Raw genomic sequence first — 22162 nt, 5'->3', positions numbered from 1 at the left:
AACTCAGCCCTCAGTAAAGCCCATTCTAGACTTGAATACTCCTTCCATACTTGAGGAACCCTCCCACACTCAGAGTACAAAAAAACATTTCCTCTGAGATGCAATCTATCTCTCAGCTCCAATCTCTTTCTTAATCTTCCTTGCCTTTCTCTATTTCATTGATACCACTGTGGCCATTGCCCCTCTGGACTTTTCCCTCTTGACCCTTCAAAGCCCCAGATACATGCTCATTTTGTTGAAATCAAGACTCATTATAGAATTATAGAATCTTACAGCGCAGAAGGAGTCCAATCGGCCCATCTCACCTGTGCCGGCTCTTTGAAAGAACTATCCAATTAGTCCCACTCCCCCCTGCTTTTTCCCCATAGTCCTGCAAATTTTTCCTTTTCAAGTATTTATCCAATTCCCTATTGAAAGTTACTATTGAATCTGCTTCCACCACCCTTTCAGGCAGTGCATTCCAGATCATAACAACTTGCTGCGTAAAAAAAATTCTTCTCATCTCCCCCCTGGTTCTTTTGACAATTATCTTAAATCTGTGTCCTCTGGTTACCGACCCTCCTGCCACTGGAAACAGTTTCTCCCTATCTACTCTATCAAAACCCGTCATGATTTTGAACACCTCTATTAAATCTCCCCTTAACCTTTTCTGCTCTAAGGAGAACGCTCCCAGCTTCTCCAGTCTCCCCACGTAACTGAAGTCCCTCATCCCTGGTACCATACTAGTAAATCTCCTTCTCTAACTCATTTATCCTAGGACTTCATAAATATGGAACTCCTTATATCCTTCAGTGTTTCCTTCCTCTTACAATTGACAGGCTTTTAAAACCCAAGCTTGTTTTTGTGTCTAATCACTACTCATTAATCTCGTCTTCCCTCTTACTCTTTTCAATCTCGCTGATGTTCTGCAGTTTGGACCTTGGCCTCCACCAGGGTTTCTCATTAAAATACATAATGCAGTAGAATGGAGCAGACCTGTACACAGGAAACATATTACAGAAGGATTTCCTCCAAATTAATTACAACCAAGCAAGGAATTGTGTGTGACAACAGGCTGATCAGTGGTCACTTGTGTCGTAATGTCACACACACGGAATTTGTGTTCATTTTTAAATGTTTTATAAATGCATTAAGAGCACGAGGATAACTAAGGAAAGAGTAGGGCCTATTCGAGATCAAAAAGGTAAACTATGAATGGAGGCGGAAGATGTGGGTGTGGTTCTTAATGAATACTTTGCGTCTGTCTTCACAAAGGAGAGGGACGGTGAAGGGATTGTAGTTAAGGAGGAGGAGTGTGAAATATTGGATGTGATAAACATAGTGAGAGAGGAAGTATTAAGGTGATTAGCATCTCTGAAAGTGGATAAATCACCAGGGCCGGATGAAATGTATCCCAGGCTGTTAAAAGAAGCCAGGGAGGAAATAGCGGAGGCTTTAACAATCATTTTCCAAACATCACTGGATACAGGCATAGTGCCGGAGGATTGGAGGACTGCTAACATTGTACCATTGTTTAAAAAGGGAGCGAAGGATAGACCGAGTAATTACAGGCCAGTCAGCCTAACCTCGGTGGTGGGCAAATTATTGGAATCAATTCTGAGGGACAGGATAAATTGTCACTTGGAGAGGCACAGACTAATCAAGGACAGTCAGCATGGATTTGTTAAGGGGAGGTCATGTCTGACTAACTTGATTGAATTTTTCGAGGAGGTGACAAGGAGGATCGATGAGGGTAGTGCAATTGATGTAGTCTACATGGATTTTAGCAAGACTTTTGACAAGGTCCCACATGGCAGATTGGTCAAAAAAGTAAAGGCCCATGAGATCCAAGGGAATGTGGCAAATTGGATCCAAAATTGGCTCAGTGGCAGGAAGCAAAGGGTAATGGTCGACGGGTGTTTTTGCGACTGGAAGGCTGTTTCCAGTGGGGTCCCACAAGGCTCAGTACTGGGTCCTTTGCTTTTTATGTTATACATTAACGATTTGGACTTAAATGTAGGGGGCATGATTAAGAAATTTGCGGATGACACAAAGATAGGGCCGTGTGGTTGATAGTGAGAAGGAAAAATGGAGTTCAGTCCAGAGAAGTTTGAGGTAATGCATTTGGGGAGAGCAAAAAAGGCAAGGGAGTACACAATAAATGGGAGGATACTGAGAGGTGTAGAGGAAGTGAGGGACCTTGGAGTGCATGTCCACAGATTCCTGAAGGTAGTAGAACAGGTAGATAAGGTGGTTAAGAAGACATATGGAATGCTTTCCTTTATTAGCCAAGGCATAAAATATAAAAGCAGGGATGTTATGCTAGAACTGTATAAAACACTAGTTAGGCCACAGCTTGAGTACTGCGCACAGTTCTGGTCACCACATTACAGGAAGGATGTAATTGCATTAGAGAGGGTACAGAGGAGATTTACGAGGATGTTGCCGGGACTGGAGAATTTTAGCTACAATGACAGATTGGATAGGCTGGGGTTGTTTTCCTTGGAACAGAGGAAGTTGAGGGGTGATTTGATTGAGGTATATAAAATTATGAGGTGCCTCGATAGAGTGGATGGGAAGGACCTATTTCCCTTAGCGGAGGGGTCAATAACCAGGGGGCAAAGATTTAAAGTGATTGGTAGAAGGATTAGAGCGAAATGAGGAAAAAAATTTTCACCCAGATGGTGGTGGGGGTCTGGAACTCACTGCCTGAAAGGGTGGTAGAGGCAGAAACCCTCATCACATTTAAAAAATACCTGGATGTGCACCTGAAGAGCCGTGACCTGCAGGGCTACGGACCAAATGCGGGAAAGTGGGATTAGGCTGGGTGGCTCGTTTCCCAGCCGGCACGGACACGATGGGCTGAATGGCCTCCTTCTGTGCTGTAAATTTTCTATGATTCTGTTTTCTATGATTCTATGATTCATTCCGGCCTTTCTCGGAGAAAGGTTGACCAATATTGTTCCAGAAATAACATTTTAATGCCCTGATAATTTGCATAAAAGAACAACAGTATCTTTGCCAGCTCTGAAAGAAGTCTGAATGAGTGAAGAGGGTTTTGTGTTAGAAACAAATGGCTAATGGTCACTGGTGTGGGAATGTGCCTATTCATGCTAAGTCTGGGGACATGTCTAGACTTGCTGAGCTGGGGTTGGCTGCTCCATTGTCTGCACACACAATGCTGCTGCTCCTTCCTGAGAGTAATAATTTGTCATAATATTTATATTTCCATTGTAACCTGTTCAGGATAAAGGAGAAACAATGGGTCAAATCTTCCTGGAAAAATAATGGCATGTTAACGATGCATGCCGCTATTAACGAGCAAATCGGCCAGTGGGTTCAGAGGAAGAAAATACGCCAAGAGTTGTGAATCTTCAGAACTCCCATCGTTTGCTTTGCACAAGTGGCACCTCGCCCTCACCCTCCCCGTTATTTTTAAGAACTTGCTGGATTTGCACATTAATCGACCATTTAACGATGTAATAATTGTTGATGCAATGCCAATCAATCTCTCCAGCCCAGAAAAGGAACAATTTAAATGTTGATTCTCATTCCTGCATGTAGTAAATTCTTCTTCGAAATTTAAAAAATTACAAATTTTAAATTTTTTTCTTACTTTTATCTTCTGTCTTCTTTTTCTCTCTATCCTAATCCAATCTTTCTTTCCTTCTCTTTCTATGCCTGATTTGACTCTAATTCACCCTCCTTCTCCGTCGTTCCTCTGTTTCTTTCTCAATCCTTAAATCTCATTGGTTTAGGAGATGGACTGTTGGTCCCGCCTTTCACTAAGGTCTCAGATGCCCTGTTGCTCTCGCTGCACCGTTATCAGCTCGCACTTCCAGCAAGTTACAGCGCAAATTATATTCAAGCTGAAGGGTGCAGGGAAAAGTCTAATGGCGCAGGCTGAGAGATGCCCCACTCCAACAAGACTTAGACCATTGTAACGTCCGATCTACCAATGCATTACACTAGAGAGTGATATGATTGTTCATGATTACAATCTTCTCTCCCGAGGTGGTGAGTGAATATTTTTTTTATTCACTCATGGGACGTGGGCAAGGCCGGCATTTATTGTCCATCCCTAATTGCCCTTGAGAAGGTGGCGGTGAGCCGCCGCCTTCTTGAACCGCAGTCCGTGTGGTGAAGGTTCTCCCAAGGTACTGTTAGGAAGGGAGTTCCAGGATTTTGACCCAGCGACGATGAAGGAACGGCGATATATTTCCAAGTCGGGATGGTGTGTGACTTGGAGGGGAATGTGCAGGTGGTGTTGTTCCCATGCGCCTGCTGCTCTTGTCCTTCTAGGTGGTGGAGGTCGTGGGTTTGGGAGGTGCTGTCGAAGAAGAATATATGGAGAAAGTTCTCCGCAAAGAATTGTAAAGGCCTGGGTCAGAGTGTACCTTTGTCTGCTGCACACTTCCTGGTGGTCAACTACTGGTAGGATTTGTAGGCGGTGAAGAGGATGTCGTCCAGTGTGGTCTCAGCACTGGTGAATACAGTGTGACACGGGTGGGGGAGGCCAGTAATGCAGAGGGAAAGAAAAGGGAATCAACATTTCAGCCACTAAATGATGAAATTTGGGTCCACTGTGACAAAGAGCTGCATCATGCCTCAAACAGCTCAATTTCTGTATTATATCAATTTTTATTTAGCTTTAGAAAGAGGAATGTTGGTTTAAAGCCTTAGCCTCAGTTTGATAAGTGTATATTCAATCTGCCTACTGAAGGCGAAGAGGTCCGTTGACCGAACCTGCCATACTCCAGGCTGTAATACAGCAGCAAGGGTTCTCCGTTCAATCCTTGGGTTGCTCTGCACTTATGTAGATAATGGGCAAGCAAAGACATACTCTGATTCTTAGTTCAGCTTACAGGAATGGTCATTGACGCTGAACCCAAGTAAATATCCAGTGTAAAAAACAAAATGCAGACACACCCTGAAAGGCCCCTACTCACCTTGTCCCTCTGCTATTAAACCGATAGGCTCCAACTCACCCTGACTATGCATGTATGTGTATGTGTGTATATTCATGTGTGTGTGTATATACATGCGTGTATGTGTGTATATGTGTCTGTGTGTACATATGTGTGTGTGTGCACAAAAGATCAATGTTCGTAAGCAAACACAACAGGAACAATAGCACGTATACAACAATTGAGCAAAATTAAGAAAAACAGAGCCACACCATTTCTGGTTTGCTGCACTGAGCGGCAAGTCGAGGGAACTGTGCACTACTGCTCCAGCATCGATTTCTCAATGGAAAGATGATTTAAAAACACTGGGATACTGTCTCAACTCATTTACCAAGAGACGAGTCAACGTACACATCGGCACTCACAGACTCTACAGAGTTAGTGTTAAGACTGATTCCTTTGTTACTTTCAGAAAAAACATAACTCTTGACATTTATCCGATTTCAGCTTAAGAATCAAACTTTGTATTAGTTCAGTACAATCCTGGGAGTCAAGAAAAGAATGTGGTATATTTATTGTGTATACATAAGTGCCTCCTAGCTCATGAATGTTCTCCTGTACACCTTGGTCGCAGGTACAAGATGATGTGCCCTCAGCTCTCAATTCTTATTATCGTCAATGTCACGTTTTATATTTCTTGTATTTCATAATTTAAATATGTACTTGTACATATCTGCAAATAGTGTAGCAAAGGGGCTCCTTCCCGGTGATTCAGTAAGTTCATCCAGTAAAAGCTGAGCCAGACAGACCAACCGGGTCCCAGGTTTGATCCCTGGTCTGTGCGGAGTTAGCTGATCTCAGTGGAACTCGCGGTAGGGGTGCTGTGACTGCGCTCAGTGTCCCTGGGCTATGGGGAGGGGACGGACTCCGAACCTGATCACCATCCAGTGAACCCGGCTAGGAGTGAACGTATGTGACTGCCGGGTGAGGATGAGATCAGATTAAACTGGGGATTCCCCTAAAGCTGAGCAGCCAGCTGACACTCACAATGAAGAATGGTCACATGGGAGATACTGGAGGGCAACTGGAACCCATGGAGCCATACCCCAACAAGGAGTCAATCGCTCGGCGGGGTGGGGTGGGGGGAGTAAATTGACAAAAAAAAATAAAGGTAGGGTCAGTCACCTGTTTGGCTCTGGAGCATTTTTTGAGCAATGTGTCTAGAAACTTCTAAAATCTAAAGTAAAAGTTGATTTTTATAATCGAAATCTTTTTTTTGTTGCACTCACTTTTGTGTTTTATGATCTAGAGCCTATGAGCTTATCCTTCCTCGTCCTTCTTGATGTTCCAGCAGCGCTCGATACAGTTGACCATGTCCGTGGGACCGCCCTTGCATGGTTCTATTCCTACCTGTCCAGACAATGCCAGTGAATCTACAGCAATGGCTTCCCTTCCCTCCCTGCACAGTCATCTCTGGAGTCCCAAAGGATCTAACCTTGGGCCCTTCCCCAACCTCAACTGTATCGAGCGCTGCTGGAACATCAAGAAGGACGAGGAAGGATAAGCTCATAGGCTCTAGATCATAAAACACAAAAGTGAGTGCAACAAAAAAAAATTTCGATTATAAAAATCAACTTTTACTTTAGATTTTAGAAGTTTCTAGACACATTGCTCAAAAAATGCTCCAGAGCCAAACAGGTGACTGACCCTACCTTTATTTTTTTTTGTCAATTTACTCCCCCCACCCCACCTTGGCGACATCACCCACAGGCACAGGGGAAGCTTTCACTTGTATGCCGATGACACCCAGCTCCACATCTCCACCACCTCCCTTGGTCCCTTGCCTGCTAGTCTGACATCTAGTCTGTGATGAGTCATAAATTCCTCCAGCTCAACATCAGGAAGACCAAAGCCATCATCTTTGGCCCCTGCCACAAACTCCATCCTCCCCGGTGTCTCAGGCTGAACCAGACCATTCCCAGCCTTGGGGATCTGATTATCACTCAGCTTAGCTTTAAACCTCATATCCAATCCACCACCAAGATTGCTACCTTTCACCTCTGTAACATTGCCCGCCTCTGCCTCAGCTTCCTCATCAGAAATCCTTTGTCACCTCCAGAATTGACTACGCTAAAGCTCTAAAATCAAAGGGGAAATTCACCTTTTCTCATCTAATTTTGAATCCATTTCCCTTTGTCCTAGAGCTTGTTTATTTTACATTAATTCTCGGGATGTGGGCGTCGCTGGCATTTATTGCCCATCCTTAGTTACCCAAGAAGGTGGTGGTGGTGGGCCTTCTTCAAGGTGGTTTGATACAACTAATGGGCTCACTAGGCCACTTCAGAGGGCAGTTAAGAGTCAACCGCGTTGGTGTAGGACTGGAGTCACATACAAGCCAGACTGGGTAAGGACGGCAGGTTTCCATCCCCAAAGGGCATTAGTGAACCAGTTGGGTTTTTACGACAATCTGACTGCTTCGTGGTCACTTTTACTGATAACAGCCTTTCATTTCCAGAATTTTTAAACAGAATTCAAATTCTCAAACTGCCCTGGTGGGGTTCGCACTCACGTTCTCTGAATTATTAATGCAAGCCCCTACCGTTCCTTTGTTCTAGAGCTTGTGTTAATATTGAACATCATTCTGGGATCCAGTCTATCTGTTCTCCTGAATATCTTAAATACCTCAATAAGCTTATCTCTCAGCCACCTTTTTTCCAATGTAAACATCCTTAGTCTTTCCTCAAAGCACGAGTGCCCAATTCTATTTATCAGTTCAGTTGCCCTTCTTTGTCCTCCAACCAAAGCCAGAATGTCCCTCTGTGGCAGGGTGCCCAGAATTGTACTTGTGTACAAGTACCAATGCTAGCTGTTTGGTTAGGGTATTTGCAAATGAAAATGTTATTGATGCCAACATGGATTGTGGGGCCAGTGTTTGAGGTGTCTATTCCACAATGCACTGCAGGGGCTGTAGATCACTAGTAACACAAGGATGGCTGCCAAATGTCAATTTATAAACGGGAGATGTGGCATTTGATATTCCAGTTTATAAACAAACACATACAGAATGAATGACAAATGTAATTTTAAAAAAAGGAAACAAAACATTTAAGAAATGTAAAAGTTAAATTAACAAAAGAAGCTCCAACACAGCACAATATCAGGGTGAGGCTCCAGTGCATTCCATTTCTTTTCCTCTCGAGGGTTTTTCCCTGTACATGACTCCGTGAGCAGTGCGCCTCCAGAAAACAGGTCAGTTGCCCCCAGCAGCTCCACCAACGTTCTCCTTCAAGCACGAGATACACAACAGTGATCCGATGGTGAATTTCCAATTCCAGGCTCCAATCTGTAACAACGGACCGTGGCCAGCACAAGATACTTTTGAAGTATCATTTGTTTTAAACCTCCTTTGATGTAACATCATGACGGGCCGCTCCAGCAGCAGTAGCTATAGGCTGTGCTATTCACAGTGGGTTGTCCTGTTGTCTGTTTTCATTTACTTACCATTATAGTCATCTGGAAGTGACTATTATTGATGCTCCACGTGAATCATTTTGCCTTCAGGGAAAGAGGGGAGGGTAATAGTTACTTCCAGTTGACGATGATCCTAAATTCCCCAGTTGCCCAACCCTCTAGTACCTAGGGGCTGATTTATGTGCAGGATGGGATAGTGAGTGCTGGCAGGCTGTTCAAGCCTGATCCTGCCCTTTCCTAAGGGTCACGCATACACACATGTGGTTGAAGGGAGTTATTTGACATACAGGAGGTGAAATTAGCCACACACAACAGGCGGAATCATATTTGCCGCCTGTTGTACCACACGCCCGATATTCAGTTCTATCCAAGTCAACGGATCTGAAAATCGAACGAGGTGTATAACAGCCGACCAATACGATACGGCCAGTTTCTACGTCTCCACCAATGGCCAGTTTCATCCCCACAGTCTGTCGGTCTTTGGAAATGACCGATGCTTCAAAGCCTGCAGGTTCCTGACCATCTCTGAACCTTTATCAATGAATTCGACACAGGAGATACAAGCCGTGGAATGTGGTGCTCAACAAGCTGTGCACACAGTGGCGACTGCGTCTTACCGCAAAGGAACCCAGCATAGGGCACTTCCCACAGTCAGGCAGAGGAATCAGAGAATCATTACAGCACAGAAGGAGGCCATTCAGCCCATCGTACCTGAGTCGGTTCTTTGAAAGAGCTATCCCATTAGTTCCACTCCCCCACTCTTTCCCCATAGCCCTGCAAATTTTTCCTTTTCAAGTATATGTCCAATTCCCTTTTGAATTGAATCTGCTTCCACCGCCCTTTCAGGCAGTGCATTCCAGAGCATAACAACTCGCTGTGTAAAAAAAATTCTCCTCATTTGCCCTCTGGTTCTTTTTGCCAATTATCTTAAATCTGTTGTCCTCTGGTTACCGACCCTCCTGCCAGTGGAAACAGTTGCTCCTTATTTACTCTATTCGCAATTTTGAACACCTCTATTAAAAGGAGAGGGAGAATAATTTTTTTTTTGAATAAAAATCAGGAGAGTCACCCAGACTATTGCTATTGCTACAGGTCAGTATCAGTGAGCACGTACTGCGTGCACCTCATACCCAGGTTCTGGTAATATACTTACTAATGGCTCAACATGAACTAAATGAAATATAATCTATCAAAGATCAATTTCCATCTCTCCATAATGCTGGTGGGTAAAAGCGCTGCTTGCTACAGCATTAAATCATACAGACCAGACAATCCTAGGTTCAATCTCCAGTATGTTAGCTCTCAGCTGGAGGTGCTACAGTTGCACAAGCACTAGGGAGGGAGGGAAGGAAGAAAATTCTGTTTCTGCTTCTGTTTGCTATCAAGTGACTTGTGCCGGAAAGTGCACGCGTGTGGATATCCAGTAAGGATAGGATCAATCTCGGGATTCCACGGTCAAATCTAGCCAGCGCGCACACGGTCAAAGCTCACGTGAAGAACGGACGAGTTACTGGAGGGCACCTGGTGACGGTGTAACCACACCCCAGTGAGAGAGCCAGCACCATCAGCAGAGGAAGGGAGAAAACCGGAAAACTAAAAGCAAAATACCACGGCTGCTGGAAATCTAAAATAAAAAACAGAAAATGCTGGAAAAGGCTCAGCAGGTCAGGCAGCAGCTGTGGAACGAGAAACAGAGTTAATGCTTCAGGTCGCTGACCTTTCGTCAGAAGTTCTGATGAAAGGTGATTGAGCAGAAACTTTAACTCTCTCTCTCTCCACAGAAAACTGGAAAAGATTGGTTTCTGTACAAGCTGAAAGTCCTCACTTAACCATTGCCTGGGCAGTGGGGAGGACTTTGGGTGGTCATCGTGGAAGTAAACAGTTGTTACAGCAAATTTTTGAAAAATCTGATTGTGAATTTATTGTAACCTGTAGAAAATAAAAATTTAAAAGAACTTGGCTAGTTTGGGGAACATTAGCTGTGAGCAATTCTTTGCACACGGCGCCCTCTACCGGATTACCAGACACATTAAATCCATAGAACAAGAGGGGGCAAAACAGACAGCTTTTTAACCTGACGGACATAATTCAAGCCCTCTATCGAAGTAGACTGGAACGAATCACAGAATGTTACTGCACAGAAACAGGCCCATCAAATCCGTGCTGGTGGCAGTCTCCAGCAGCTGGTCAAATCTCACTCCCCATACCCTTTAATGTTGCTTTTTTAAAAAAAAATCTAATTTGCTTTCAAAAGTACTTATGGACACTGTTTCAACAGTGATTTGTGGAAGAGAATTCCACATTTTCTAATCTCTTTAATCCTTTTTGTGATTATCTTAAGTTTGTGCAGCTCTTGTTACCGTTTTACTGACTTCTGGAAACAATCTATTACTATTAATTAACCCTTCATAATCTTGAACACCTTTATCAGGTCAATCCTCAGAACTAGCGAAAAAAGCTCCAACTTCTCAAGTCTCTCGTCATAACCGTAACCCCTCATCCCTGGTAATATCCTACTGAATCTAGGCTGTACCTTTTTCCAGTGTTTCCTATACTTGGAGGCAGTAAACTTTAAAAAAAAATTGTTCTCAGAAGGTGGGTGATGCTGGCAAGGCCATATTTATAGCCCATACCTAGTTGCCGTGAGAAGGTGATGGTGGTGCTGGGTCTTTATCTTGAACCGCTGCAGTCCTTGTGCTGATGGTGCTCCCACAATAAGGTTAAGTAGAGAACGCCAGGATTTTGAACCAGTGACGATGAAGGAACGGCGATATATGTCCAAATAATGAACCATCATGACTTGAACAGGAAGTGTGAGGTGATGGTGTTCCCATGACGTTGCTTCTTTTGTCCTTCTAGGTGATAGAGGGTGTGGGGCTGGGAGCTAGTTGATATGAACTTGGCGAGTGTGCTGGTTTTGAACGAAGAGGCCAGTGGCAGGGGCATCAATCGAGTTAGGTACTCAGTCCCTGGTCGGTGTTGAGTTTGAGTGTTGTTGCAGTGGTACCCATCCAGGTGAATAGTGAGTACTCCATCACACTCCTCACTTAAGTCTTGTAGATGCTGGAAAGACTTTGAAGGGTCAGGAGGCGAATCACTGATCACAGGTTACCTAACCTCTGTCCTGCTCTTGTAGCCATGGGGTTGATATTGTTAGCCTAGTTCAATATGATCCCCAAGTTGCTAATGGTGGGGGAGGTGGCAGGGGTGGTGCTTTTGAAGGTCAGGGGGAGATGGTTGGTCTTTCCTCCTGCAAGGTATTTATGTGGCACAAATGTTACCCGCCACTTGTCAGCCCAAGCCTGGATGTTGTCCAGCTCCTGCTGTGGGCTGACACAGGCTGCTTCATTATTGGAGGTGTGGATGGAGCTGAATACTGTGCAATTATCAGCAAACAGCCCTAATCCTTACCTTATGATGGAGGGAAGGTCATTGATGAAGCAGTTGAAGATGGTTGGGGCCAAGGACGCTTCCCTGAGGAACTCCTGCAGATATATCCTGGGTCTGTGACGATTGGCCTCCAACAACCACAACCATCTTCCTTTGTATCAGGTATGACTCCAGCCATTGGAGGATTTGCCCCTTGACTCCCACTGACCTGTTTTACTAGGGCTCCTTGGTATTATACTCGCTTGAATGCAGCCTTGATGAAGAGGGCATTTACTCTCAACTTTCTTCTGGCGTTCATCTCTTGCGTCCATGTTTGGATCAAAGCTGTGATGAGGTCTAGAGCCAAGTAGTTCTGGTATAACCCAAACTGAGTGTCGGAGAGAAGGTTATTGGTGAGTATATGCTGCTCAGTGGCGCTATCGACAGCTCCTTCCAACATTTTGCTGATGATTGAGAGTAGTCTGATTGGCTGGTAATTGGCTGGACTGGATTTGTCTTGGTTTTTGTGGACCTGGGCAATTTTCCACTTTGTCGGGTAGATGCCAGTGATGTAGCTGTACTGGAACAGAATGGCTACAGGCGCGGCTAGTTCTGCAGCACAAGTCTTCAGCACTACAGCCAGGATGTTATAGCCTTTGCTGTATCCAGTGCACTCAGCTGTTTCTTGATGTCGTGATTTGTATTGGCTGAAAACCAGCATCTGTGATGGTGAGGACCTCAGGAGGCCGAGAAGGATCGTTAACGCGGCACTTCTGGCTGAAGATGGTTGTGAATGTTTCAGCCTTGTCTTTTGCACTTACGTGCTGGGCTCCACTGTCATTGAGGAGGGAAGGTTCATGGAGCCTCCTCCTCCCGTTCGTTGCTTAATTGTCCACCACCATTTGCGACTGGATGTGGCAGGACTGCAGAGCTTTGTCCTGATCCGTTGGTTGTGGGATCGCTTAGCTCTGACTATAGCATGCTGCTTCCCAATGTTTAGCATTGCATATTGTCCTGTAGTCCTGTGTTGTAGCTTCACCAGGTACGTCTGGTGCTGCTCCCGGCATGCTCTTCTACATTCCTCATTGAACCAGGGTTGGTCATCTGGCTTGATGGTAATGGAGGAGAGAGGGATATGAGGTTACAGATTGTGTTGGAATACAGTTCTGCTGCTGCTGATGGCCCACAGTGCCTCATGGATGCCCAGGTTTGAGCTGCAAGATCTGTTCTTAATCTATCCCACTTAGCAGGGTGGTAGTGCCACACAAAACAACGGCCAGTTTACCCTGTGATTTATCCTAGGGGCTGAAATGCTGTTGCCACCTTGGAAGGTCGGAGCCGGGTGAACATGCTGAGAGGTTTGGTTTTCTGAACGAGTAGAGGTCATCTGGTCCCCATGGCAAATTCTGTTTATATTACAAAAGTGTCCAAAAATCACAAGACATTTGATACATTCAAATGATCTGTTTTTAAAGCACTGAGTCAGGTGCAATATTATTAATTTATCCCAAAACTATTTTCCTTTTCAACATTTATACAAATTACATTTTTAAAAATCTGTGATTAAGATCAGCATTTTTACCGTCTGTTTCTATGATCATTAAAACGTTATTTACACCTTGCACCCAGTAATCTCCTGGGGTTACAGGAAGGGTAACTTGCTTTGGTGCTCGTTACTAGGACAAGTGTATCACAACAGTAATCCAGCAAGTACACTACATACCATATAAAAGCAGCAGCTCATTCATATATCATGTGGGAGCTGGATGTGGACTGTGCAGATGATGTGTTTCACACAAATGGTACAGGAAGGACATATTGAAACCAATCCTTCGGTCATTAATGCAGCTTTTTCGGTGCAGATTCCTGCTCATGTGCTATGGTGGGTATCATTTACACAGTTTATAGTGCACGTGTAGAGGAGTCTATACAAGCCAAATAGTACCAGGCTGGTACCAGGTGATCTGTTAGCAGCAAGTATTACATGCTTACAGTGCTTTTGTGTTACAGCTTTCCCCCTCCCCCTCCTGCAGCTACATTAAGTTGACAGGACTCCTGTTATTTACCCTGCTTTACTAACACCATTACTGCGTGGCACCCACCAACAAATTGGAGGAACCTACTGATAGTTCTCTGTGCTTTGCTCCCTTAGCATAACACCACTGAGCAGGGATTCCAGTCAAGTGGGCACTGTCACTGTGTAACCGTACATAACATACCGTATTTGCCAATAATAGCGTCACAGGGGTATCAGAGTCCACAGTGTGCAAGGGAATCGTAGAAGTATGCAACATAAAAAGGAAGTAATTTGGCCCATTGTTTCTATCCTGGAACTATCCATTGTTCATCCCACTGTCCTTCTCTCGTCCCATTGTCTCGTGGTGTCCTCTGCTTCCATTTATCAGTTAAAAGATCCAACCACTTCCTGTGGCACGGCATTCCAAGCTCCCAACAACGCTCTGGGTAAAGAAATTTCACCGAACGTCTCAGTCTCAGTCTCAGTCTCAGTCTCAGTCTCAGTCTCAGTCTCAGTCTCAGTCTCAGTCTCAGTCTCAGTCTCAGTCTCAGTCTCAGTCTCAGTCTCAGTCTCAGTCTCAGTCTCAGTCTCAGTCTCAGTCTCGGGCAGGGGTTGCCTTGTAACACCACCACTCATGGTCATGTCACTAAAATACCTGGTGATAAAGTGAGAGATTCAGGGCCCGGGACTGGACACCGAGCCACTCACTGATCCATTCAGGACTATCAGCTGCTAGATCCAACAATGTGCACTCCCTGGACGGGTTCCCGACCAGCAACAAGGAGCAGAAACCTGACTGATTTTCTTAACCCAGTGCCCTGAGGCCAGTGCAGCGGCCCTACTCCTGCCCCAGCTGAGATTAGTTAACTCAGCACAGACTGGGGATGAAACATGGGGCCATTCTGTCATGGATGGCTCAGTTAATCAACGGCTAAATGGACTATCTATCAAGGGAATCTAGAACAATTCAATCCTGATATAATTCAGTCCAGTAAATTAATCTAATCCAAACTGTTCTAATCCTTATCCCCGAGGATCCACATTACACACAAACATGATTTATAACAGGAAACTGCCTAAAAACTGAGCTCACTGCTCTTTCGCTCTTCGATTGCTTAATTTGTATCCTACTCTTGTGCATCTGGTCCTGCTGTGCAGACCACACGCCATCTGTTCAGCTCGGGACCTGCCACAAACCATCCCCAGATCCCCCGCTGCGTCGTTAGGTCTCCGACTTGATCTGCAGGCTCAGAACCTCGCCACCTCGCTCAGACTGTAGCTGTTTGAATGATTCACTCGGATGTGGTGAATTCCCCTATTAAAGCTGCCACACAGCAGACTGGCACCGTCGCAGGAGGTCAGCGAGGTGAGGGGTCCCGCGCCGTCCAGGCAAAGGGAACTCACACAGACTACAACATAAAAGAGAAAAAGAAAGTTTGGTCAATCTACGAGACAGCCTTTTGACTCCTCCCATTAGAATACCCAGTACAAAGGGTCTGTACCTCTCAAAGCAGAGAGAGGCTCCCCCTCTTCACTTCAAAAGGAAAATCACCTGGTCTTAAGCTTATTTTCGGCTGGTTTGGGCTCTCCACACATTTGCTAATCTCGCTTGTGCCATTGAGAGGAGCTGCTGAAAATTTTTTTTAAAAAGAGGCTGGCCACTTTCAGATTTCTTTCACTGGCTGAAGCAGGCTAGAAGGAGACTGGAGCAAGTTACTCTCACAACCAGGAGTGGCACATGGCATTAAAAGAAAGACTTGCATTTGTATAGCGCCTTAGGACGTCCCAAAGCGCTTTACAGCCAATGAAGTACTTTTGAAGTGTAGTCACTGTTGTAATGTAAGAAATGCTGCAGCCAATTTGTGCACAGCAAGATCCCACAAACAGCAAAGTGATAATGACCAGATAATCTGCTTTAGTGATTGAGGGATAAATATTGACCAGGACACCGGGGAGAACGCCCCTGCTCTTCTTCGAAATAGCGCCATGGGATCTTTTACATCCACCCGAGATGGCAGACGTCTCACCCGAAAGACGGCACCTCTGACAGTGTAGCACTCCTCAGTACTGTACTGGAGTGTTAGCCTAGATTATGTGCTCAAGTCTCTCGAGTGGGAGTTGAATCCACAACCTTCTGACTCAGAGCCATGAGCCATGGCTTCAGACAGAGAGAGACTGGAAAAGAGATGGAGGGTACAGATGCATGAACAGAAAATGCCAGTTAACAGGACCGCTCCACACTGGGTGGAGTAAGGCAGGGTCTTCTTTAAAAATGAAAATGTTTTTCACACAAGTCTAAGTTAGGGGATGTGCTATGGGCAAGTGCTTTTAGATGATCACACTTACCCAGAGCATTTTGATCCCTTTTTAAAGGAAGCACTCTACTCTGAACAGGAAGTATTTATCCCAGATGAGAAACTCCTTTTTATATCAATTGATATTTAAAACATTCCCAGTTACAGGCTCCTCCATGCAGTCGCTGTCCATTCGCTGACCGAAACCACAACGAACTCCCTTTGGGAAACAGTTTCTCAGGACGATCTCCGTTTTCTCTAATTGGGAACAGTGCATTCAGTGACAGTTCCAGATAGCGAGCAGTTCTTTTATATTCTTCATCACCTTTTGCTATGTTTTATCTAATAATTGTATTATACACTGTTTAAAAGGACCTGTTCACACCCACTGGGCCCTGTAGTGGAGAAGCTTCCTGACTAGTTAGACTGATTCCCGAAGCCCTCCCTATGTTTACTTTGTTATTCATTGGTGGAACCTCCTATCCACTCTGCCAATCATCCATTTAAAGCATGTTGTAGGGGTAGGAATGACAAAACTATGGAGTTTAAGACTTACAATTGCAACTTACAACATTTGAGATAATGCATCATCAGCAAGGAGGGTGACCTGCGACCAAAATTTCATTAATGCCACCCTGAAATCAGATGTTAAGTCTGCAAAGCAGCCCAGGGAGCACTACCCCTTCCACCCTGTGGGAAGTACATGACATTCAATCAGTGCTTGCACACAGTGAAATGACTGAGATTGGGAACTCAGCATGTGAGGATCCTGGACATGAATCCACATTCTCCCCTCATGGCACAGCTTATCGGCAGTGCTAAATGGGGTGCCACCACATGGCATCTACGCTTTATACTGACTTTTGTTATAAACATTCTCACAAGTCTTGAAGTCCACAGGGTAAAGCTGCAGAACCTGGTCAGTAGCACCAGCATCTGAGAGAAGCAGATGGTAAATTGGGAAATGTTGATGTACAAAGGGACCTGGGTGTCCTTGTACACCAGTCACTGAAAACAAACATGCAGGTGCAGCAAGCAGTTAGGAAGGCAAATGGTATGTTGGCCTTCATTGCAAGAGGATTTGAGTACAGGAGCAAGGATGTCTTACTGCAGTTATACAGGGCCTTGGTGAGACCACACCCGACCAAACTGTGTGCAGTTTTGGTCTCCTTATCTAAGAAAGGATATACTTGCCATAGAGGGAGTGCAGCGAAGGTTCACCAGACTGATTCCTGGGATGGCAGGACTGTCGTATGAGGAGAGATTGGGTCGACTTGGCCTGTATTCACTCGAGTTTAGAAGAATGAGAGGGGATCTCATTGAAACATATAAAATTCTGACAGGGCGAGACCGACTGGATGCAGGGAGGATGTTTCCCCTGGCTGGGGGGGGGGGTCCAGAACGAGGGGGCACAGTCTCAGGATAGGGGGTAGGACATTTAGGAATGAGATGAGGAGAAATTTCTTCACTCAGAGGGTGGTGAACCTGTGGAATTCTCTACCACAGAAGGCTGTGAAGGCCAAGTCCCTGAATATATTTAAGAAGGAGATAGATAGATTTCTAGACACAGAAGGCATCAAGGGGTATGGGGAAGAGAGCAGGAATATGGTATTGGGATAGAGAGTCAGCCATGATCATATTGAATGGCGGAGCAGGCTCGAAGAATAAACTGCTCGTCTATCGGGATATGACTACAGATAGATGTACTGTTTGATGTCAGGCAATGAGGAAGAATTTGCCCAATAAACTTGCTTGTATGGAAGTGTTGGCACCAAATTCACTCTTGGGCCTGAACAGGTGATATTCACATCATCCTGGCCACATTTCTAAATGGCAGGGTGTTAAGTTTGAGCAGTGAGATCCATCTGTACGAAGTGAGTCCCTCACATCAGTCCCTCCAAGAAACAAACCAGACTGGAACCTGCATCAATATCTTGGTTACACCAATCGCTGTTTTTTTTTGGAATCCAGTCTGCTGAATCTTACAGTGGATGTATCATTGGTTACCATTTCCTTGAATTACTCCACATTGTTATGTGGATTTTGAGTCATTTCAATCTCCCAACGTACAGTACAACCAAGGAACAAGAGACCGACTGAAGCTAGTTTCACAAATTGCGGCCGTGTCACCCGTCACAAGGACAGTACCTGCAGTGTCACGATTCCAGATCTTCACGGTGCAGTCATGTGCAGAGGTTGCAACCAAGGGGAGTGAGGGAGACCCACTTGGGAGAAAGATGCAGGCTGCAGTGGTCTGTAGATGTCCCTTATACTCGCACACCTTACGTTTTGTATGCCTCAAGTCCCACAGCTAGGAGAGAGGGAAACTGTCTTGTTAGTAACTCTCGTAGGACTCCACCAGCCCTTTAGCAGCCAGTACTGGCAGAAACTTGCCGCATAAAACTTGCATTAAATTGACCAGTTGGACTTTTGAGTTTATCCTCCATTAGCAAAAACAGTATTAAGTACGTAGCGACTTATTAATTCAAAAGGACCTAAAAAGGAAACTCCTTTCTACATGACACGACTATTAAATGTTTTGTAACAAACTATTATGTAATAGGAAATTAACAAACTTTTTCTGGTGGGAGAGCGAGAAATCTGCTGCTGAGAATGGGGGAAATGGAACTGAGGTCTCAGGGTAGAATGTAGCTTATATAGAGCAGAGTGGATGATTACATGGTGCAAAGTTCTTAACTCCCAGTGATCGGCTTTCCTTGTTGGATGATGGCAATCCTTTTTTTGTATGTAGAGGGTGGATGGATAAAGTGTGAAGGTGACAAATTAAACTGAAGGGTGGATAGAAAAATGAGAAGTAAAGATAGAATTGACAATGTAGGAAGGGGATAACAGGGCAGAAATGAAAAATTAAGAGTATGAAAAGGATGAAAAGTTAGTCAGGGAAAGATAAAAAGGAAACATGCAGAGTGCACAAGATATTGAAGGTAGACTGGAGAGGCACAGATGCCTACATTATATGCTGATCAGTGCAAGTTTTATGTTTCTTGTACATTACTGAGTGTACATCTCTCTTTGACAGAGCGGGAACACGATGGGATGGAGGGAGGGAGGGGAGGGAGGGAGGGAGGGAGGGAAGGGATGCATGGAGGGAAATTTGCTTGCAAAGAGAAAGAGTCAAACAAGTGAGTTCAAGTGAGCTGGAATTTGTCCGTGTTGCCATGGAGAGTGACTGTGGACATTTCCTTGCCCTGTTTACACGGGCGTGTAGTCTGTGCAGGCGGTGATCACACTGTGGGAAGGAAGCTCAGGGTTTTCAAGCAGAACTCGAGCCTGGAAACCAGGAACCTGTGGCGTGGGAATCACGGGCACGAATTCCACAGCACGGAAAGCAGACGTGGCCAGAAGCTCCTGATCAAACCTGTGCTACACAGTCAACGGCTCAGGAGATACCCTCCCACCACAAACAGGTTTTTTTGTTTAAGATAAACTTTCTGTCTGACCATATGCATTCCTTTAACTGGGCTAACAGGGTTGTTACATACTGTGGCCTCACAGCCCTCGCCACTAAAGCCGTTGCTGCTGGTGATGCAATATCGCCCGTCAGGACTGGCATCACAGTGTGTTTGGATGTGTTGCTTTATGGGGAAGGTGTAGGTCACCTGGAGCTCACGGCAGTCCCAGATCCTGTCAACGGAACAAAAAAAACAAGAGCAAGGAAAACATCGGTTACATTTCTGGGTCTTTTTGAACCTTGTTCTTCTAGATTGTTTCAGCTCTCATACCTTAAATCCCTTTCATGGGAAAATCCCAACTCCCAGCTCTCATACCTTAAATCCCTTTCATGGGAAAATCCCAACTCCCAGCTCTCCTACCTTAGATCCCTTTCATGGGAAAATCCCAGTTCCCAGCTCTCATACCTTAGATCCCTTTCATGGGAAAATCCCAGTTCCCAGCTCTCATACCTTAAATCCCTTTCATGGGAAAATCCCAACTCCCAGCTTTCATACCTTAGATCCCTTTCACGGGAAAATCCCAGCTCCCCATTCTGTCAAGAGTGTCTATCCTTGCCTCGAGATCTAGCTAAACTTTCAGTACCATGAAATCAACAGTAAACCCTGTCTCGTAATTGCTTTTAGCTACTGGATTTATTCTAATACTCCATAATATCTCATTCCAGTCTCCAAAGGTGATAGAGCATCACATACAGCTCATTTAAAATCTCAAGTGAATTAATTTACAAAAGATGAGAAAGCAAATGACTAACAATTGTATATTTACAGTAGACATCCTTCCACCTAATTCCCTGAGTGGACAAAATAATAAAAAGATCACAGCTCTAAGAACTAAGCTAACACTTTGCAAATAAATTAAATAATAGGTGTTTATTTTCTTACAACAGTGGGAGTCTAATTAATCTAAACTCTTTCTTGGAAATTCAAGCCGACCTTTTCCACTCTTTGAGGACTTTCAGACTGAAATTTTCATACTGATCCCACAAGTCAGACAAATTCAGCCTTCTATATCATGGAAAAGCATTATTAGAATTTCCTAGATTTTGAATATCCCATTAGTAAAATTTGAAAAGGAACCGTCAATCATCAACAAACTGCACGTTTGATTTATTCTTCTCTCCAGCCTGTAACTGACAAAACTTGCACTGTTGTATTGAAATAAGCTTGATACACAGATCTGAACTGCAGTTGCTTTTTAAAAACTGCTTATGTACTGTGATTGAATTAAATAGAATAGCCCTATATGAAAACTGGATAAAAGTACCTAACGTCTGCCACACCAATCAACTCCTTCATCTACTGCGACACAGGGAGAAATCATTCACTACAAAGGTGACCTATCAGAGGTCAAGTTTTTAAACCTCTAAAAAAAAATCCTTGCAACATGCACCATTCCCTGCTGAAGAGTGTGGAATTGGAACTGGCCAACACAAAGGGCTCGAATTTAGCAGGCCTGCGGGTTCCCAGCGGGTGGTCCTCCGGGAGCGTGGAAAACGCGGACGGCTAATCGTGTGCGTCCCCCACGCGATCGCGGGATAATTGGACCGATTAAGCCCTGCTTCCGGGTTCTGCGCTCCCCAGCTGCGTGCCGGCCGGCTGCGCATGCGCAGTACCGTCGACGCGATGTAGGAGCTCCAGTTAAAGGGGCAGTCTCCCAAAGCCCCTCCTGCTACAAGCAAGCGGTTTGAGACGATGGCTCAGCAAAGGGGAAAGGCTGCGCCCCGTTTTTCAGACCTGGCACTGCAGCTGATGCTGGAGGGCGTGAGGAGGAGGAGGGAAACACTCTTCCCAGAAGATGGACGCAAGTTCCCTGCCGCCGCAACCAGGAAGGCATGGGCAGAGGTGGCGGCGGAGGTGAGCAGCAGGGGCAACACCCCAAGGACTTGGGAGCAGTGCCGCAAGCGCTTCAATGACCTGACTAGGTCTGGCAAGGTGAGTACACCAACGCACCCTCCCACATCCCGTCCCCACCATCACGTCAAGCAGATCACAACCCCCTCCTGCACAGCCACCACTGCGCTCCATCAGCAATCCTCACAGCCACTCATTCACCATCCTCGCCGTGCACGCAAGTACCCACCGTCCCTGACCCCACCCGAACACTACCACACACCCCAATCCCCATGCAATGGGATGGGCACGTGGCCCACGCTTCCTCCCATCCATCCGCGCCACGCTCAACCCAACCACACCGATGCTCGATGCGTCTCACGATGCAATACGCACCCACTCACACATCTGTGTTTTGCCTTCACAGGAGAAGAGAAGCAAGAACAATAGGGAAAGGGCACGCACCGGAGGTGGGCCGCCGCAAGTGGTGGAGCTCACCGACGCAGAGGTGGAGGCGCTCGACCTCGCCTGCACGCGACATTGCCTGTCGGTGGCCGATGGCGAGTGTGTCGCTGCCGAAACGGCCGGTAAGGGAAAGCTGACACTCAACACCCATGATCGCGAGTTACCGTCTCATCACCTGCCATCAGGCGCACTGTCAAGTTGGTCCACATGCCTCAAAGTGCCCTCTGTTCTCTTGCAGGTCCGTCTTTGGGTGAAGCGATCGTGGAGGACGATTCCTCAGAGGACATGGCGGTCTCTGAGGGTGCATCGTCACATCAGAGCCAACCATCCACCAGCGCAGAGACACGCACCTCGGTG

At 45.5% G+C, this 22162-nt stretch overlaps 1 protein-coding gene across 3 annotated transcripts in view; it reads right to left on the bottom strand.

The window, feature by feature from the left end:
* Positions 1-10252: 10252 nt before the first annotated feature.
* wdr31 (WD repeat domain 31) overlaps positions 10253-22162 on the bottom strand; it is a 29880-nt gene continuing 17970 nt past the window's right edge. For all 3 annotated transcript variants that reach the window (XM_067969527.1, XM_067969529.1, XM_067969528.1), the window contains 3 exons: positions 19541-19682; positions 18186-18348; positions 10253-15152 (listed from right to left, as the gene is read on the bottom strand). In XM_067969527.1, coding sequence (XP_067825628.1) covers positions 14992-15152; positions 18186-18348; positions 19541-19682 — 466 coding nt within the window. In that variant the 3' untranslated portion in view covers positions 10253-14991. The remainder of the gene's footprint in view (positions 15153-18185; positions 18349-19540; positions 19683-22162) is intronic.

Source organism: Heptranchias perlo, chromosome 31 (assembly GCF_035084215.1).
Source record: "Heptranchias perlo isolate sHepPer1 chromosome 31, sHepPer1.hap1, whole genome shotgun sequence".
NCBI lineage: Eukaryota > Metazoa > Chordata > Chondrichthyes > Hexanchiformes > Hexanchidae > Heptranchias > Heptranchias perlo.
Note: the sequence above shows the minus strand (reverse complement) of the source record. Positions and strands in the feature narration are given on the sequence as shown.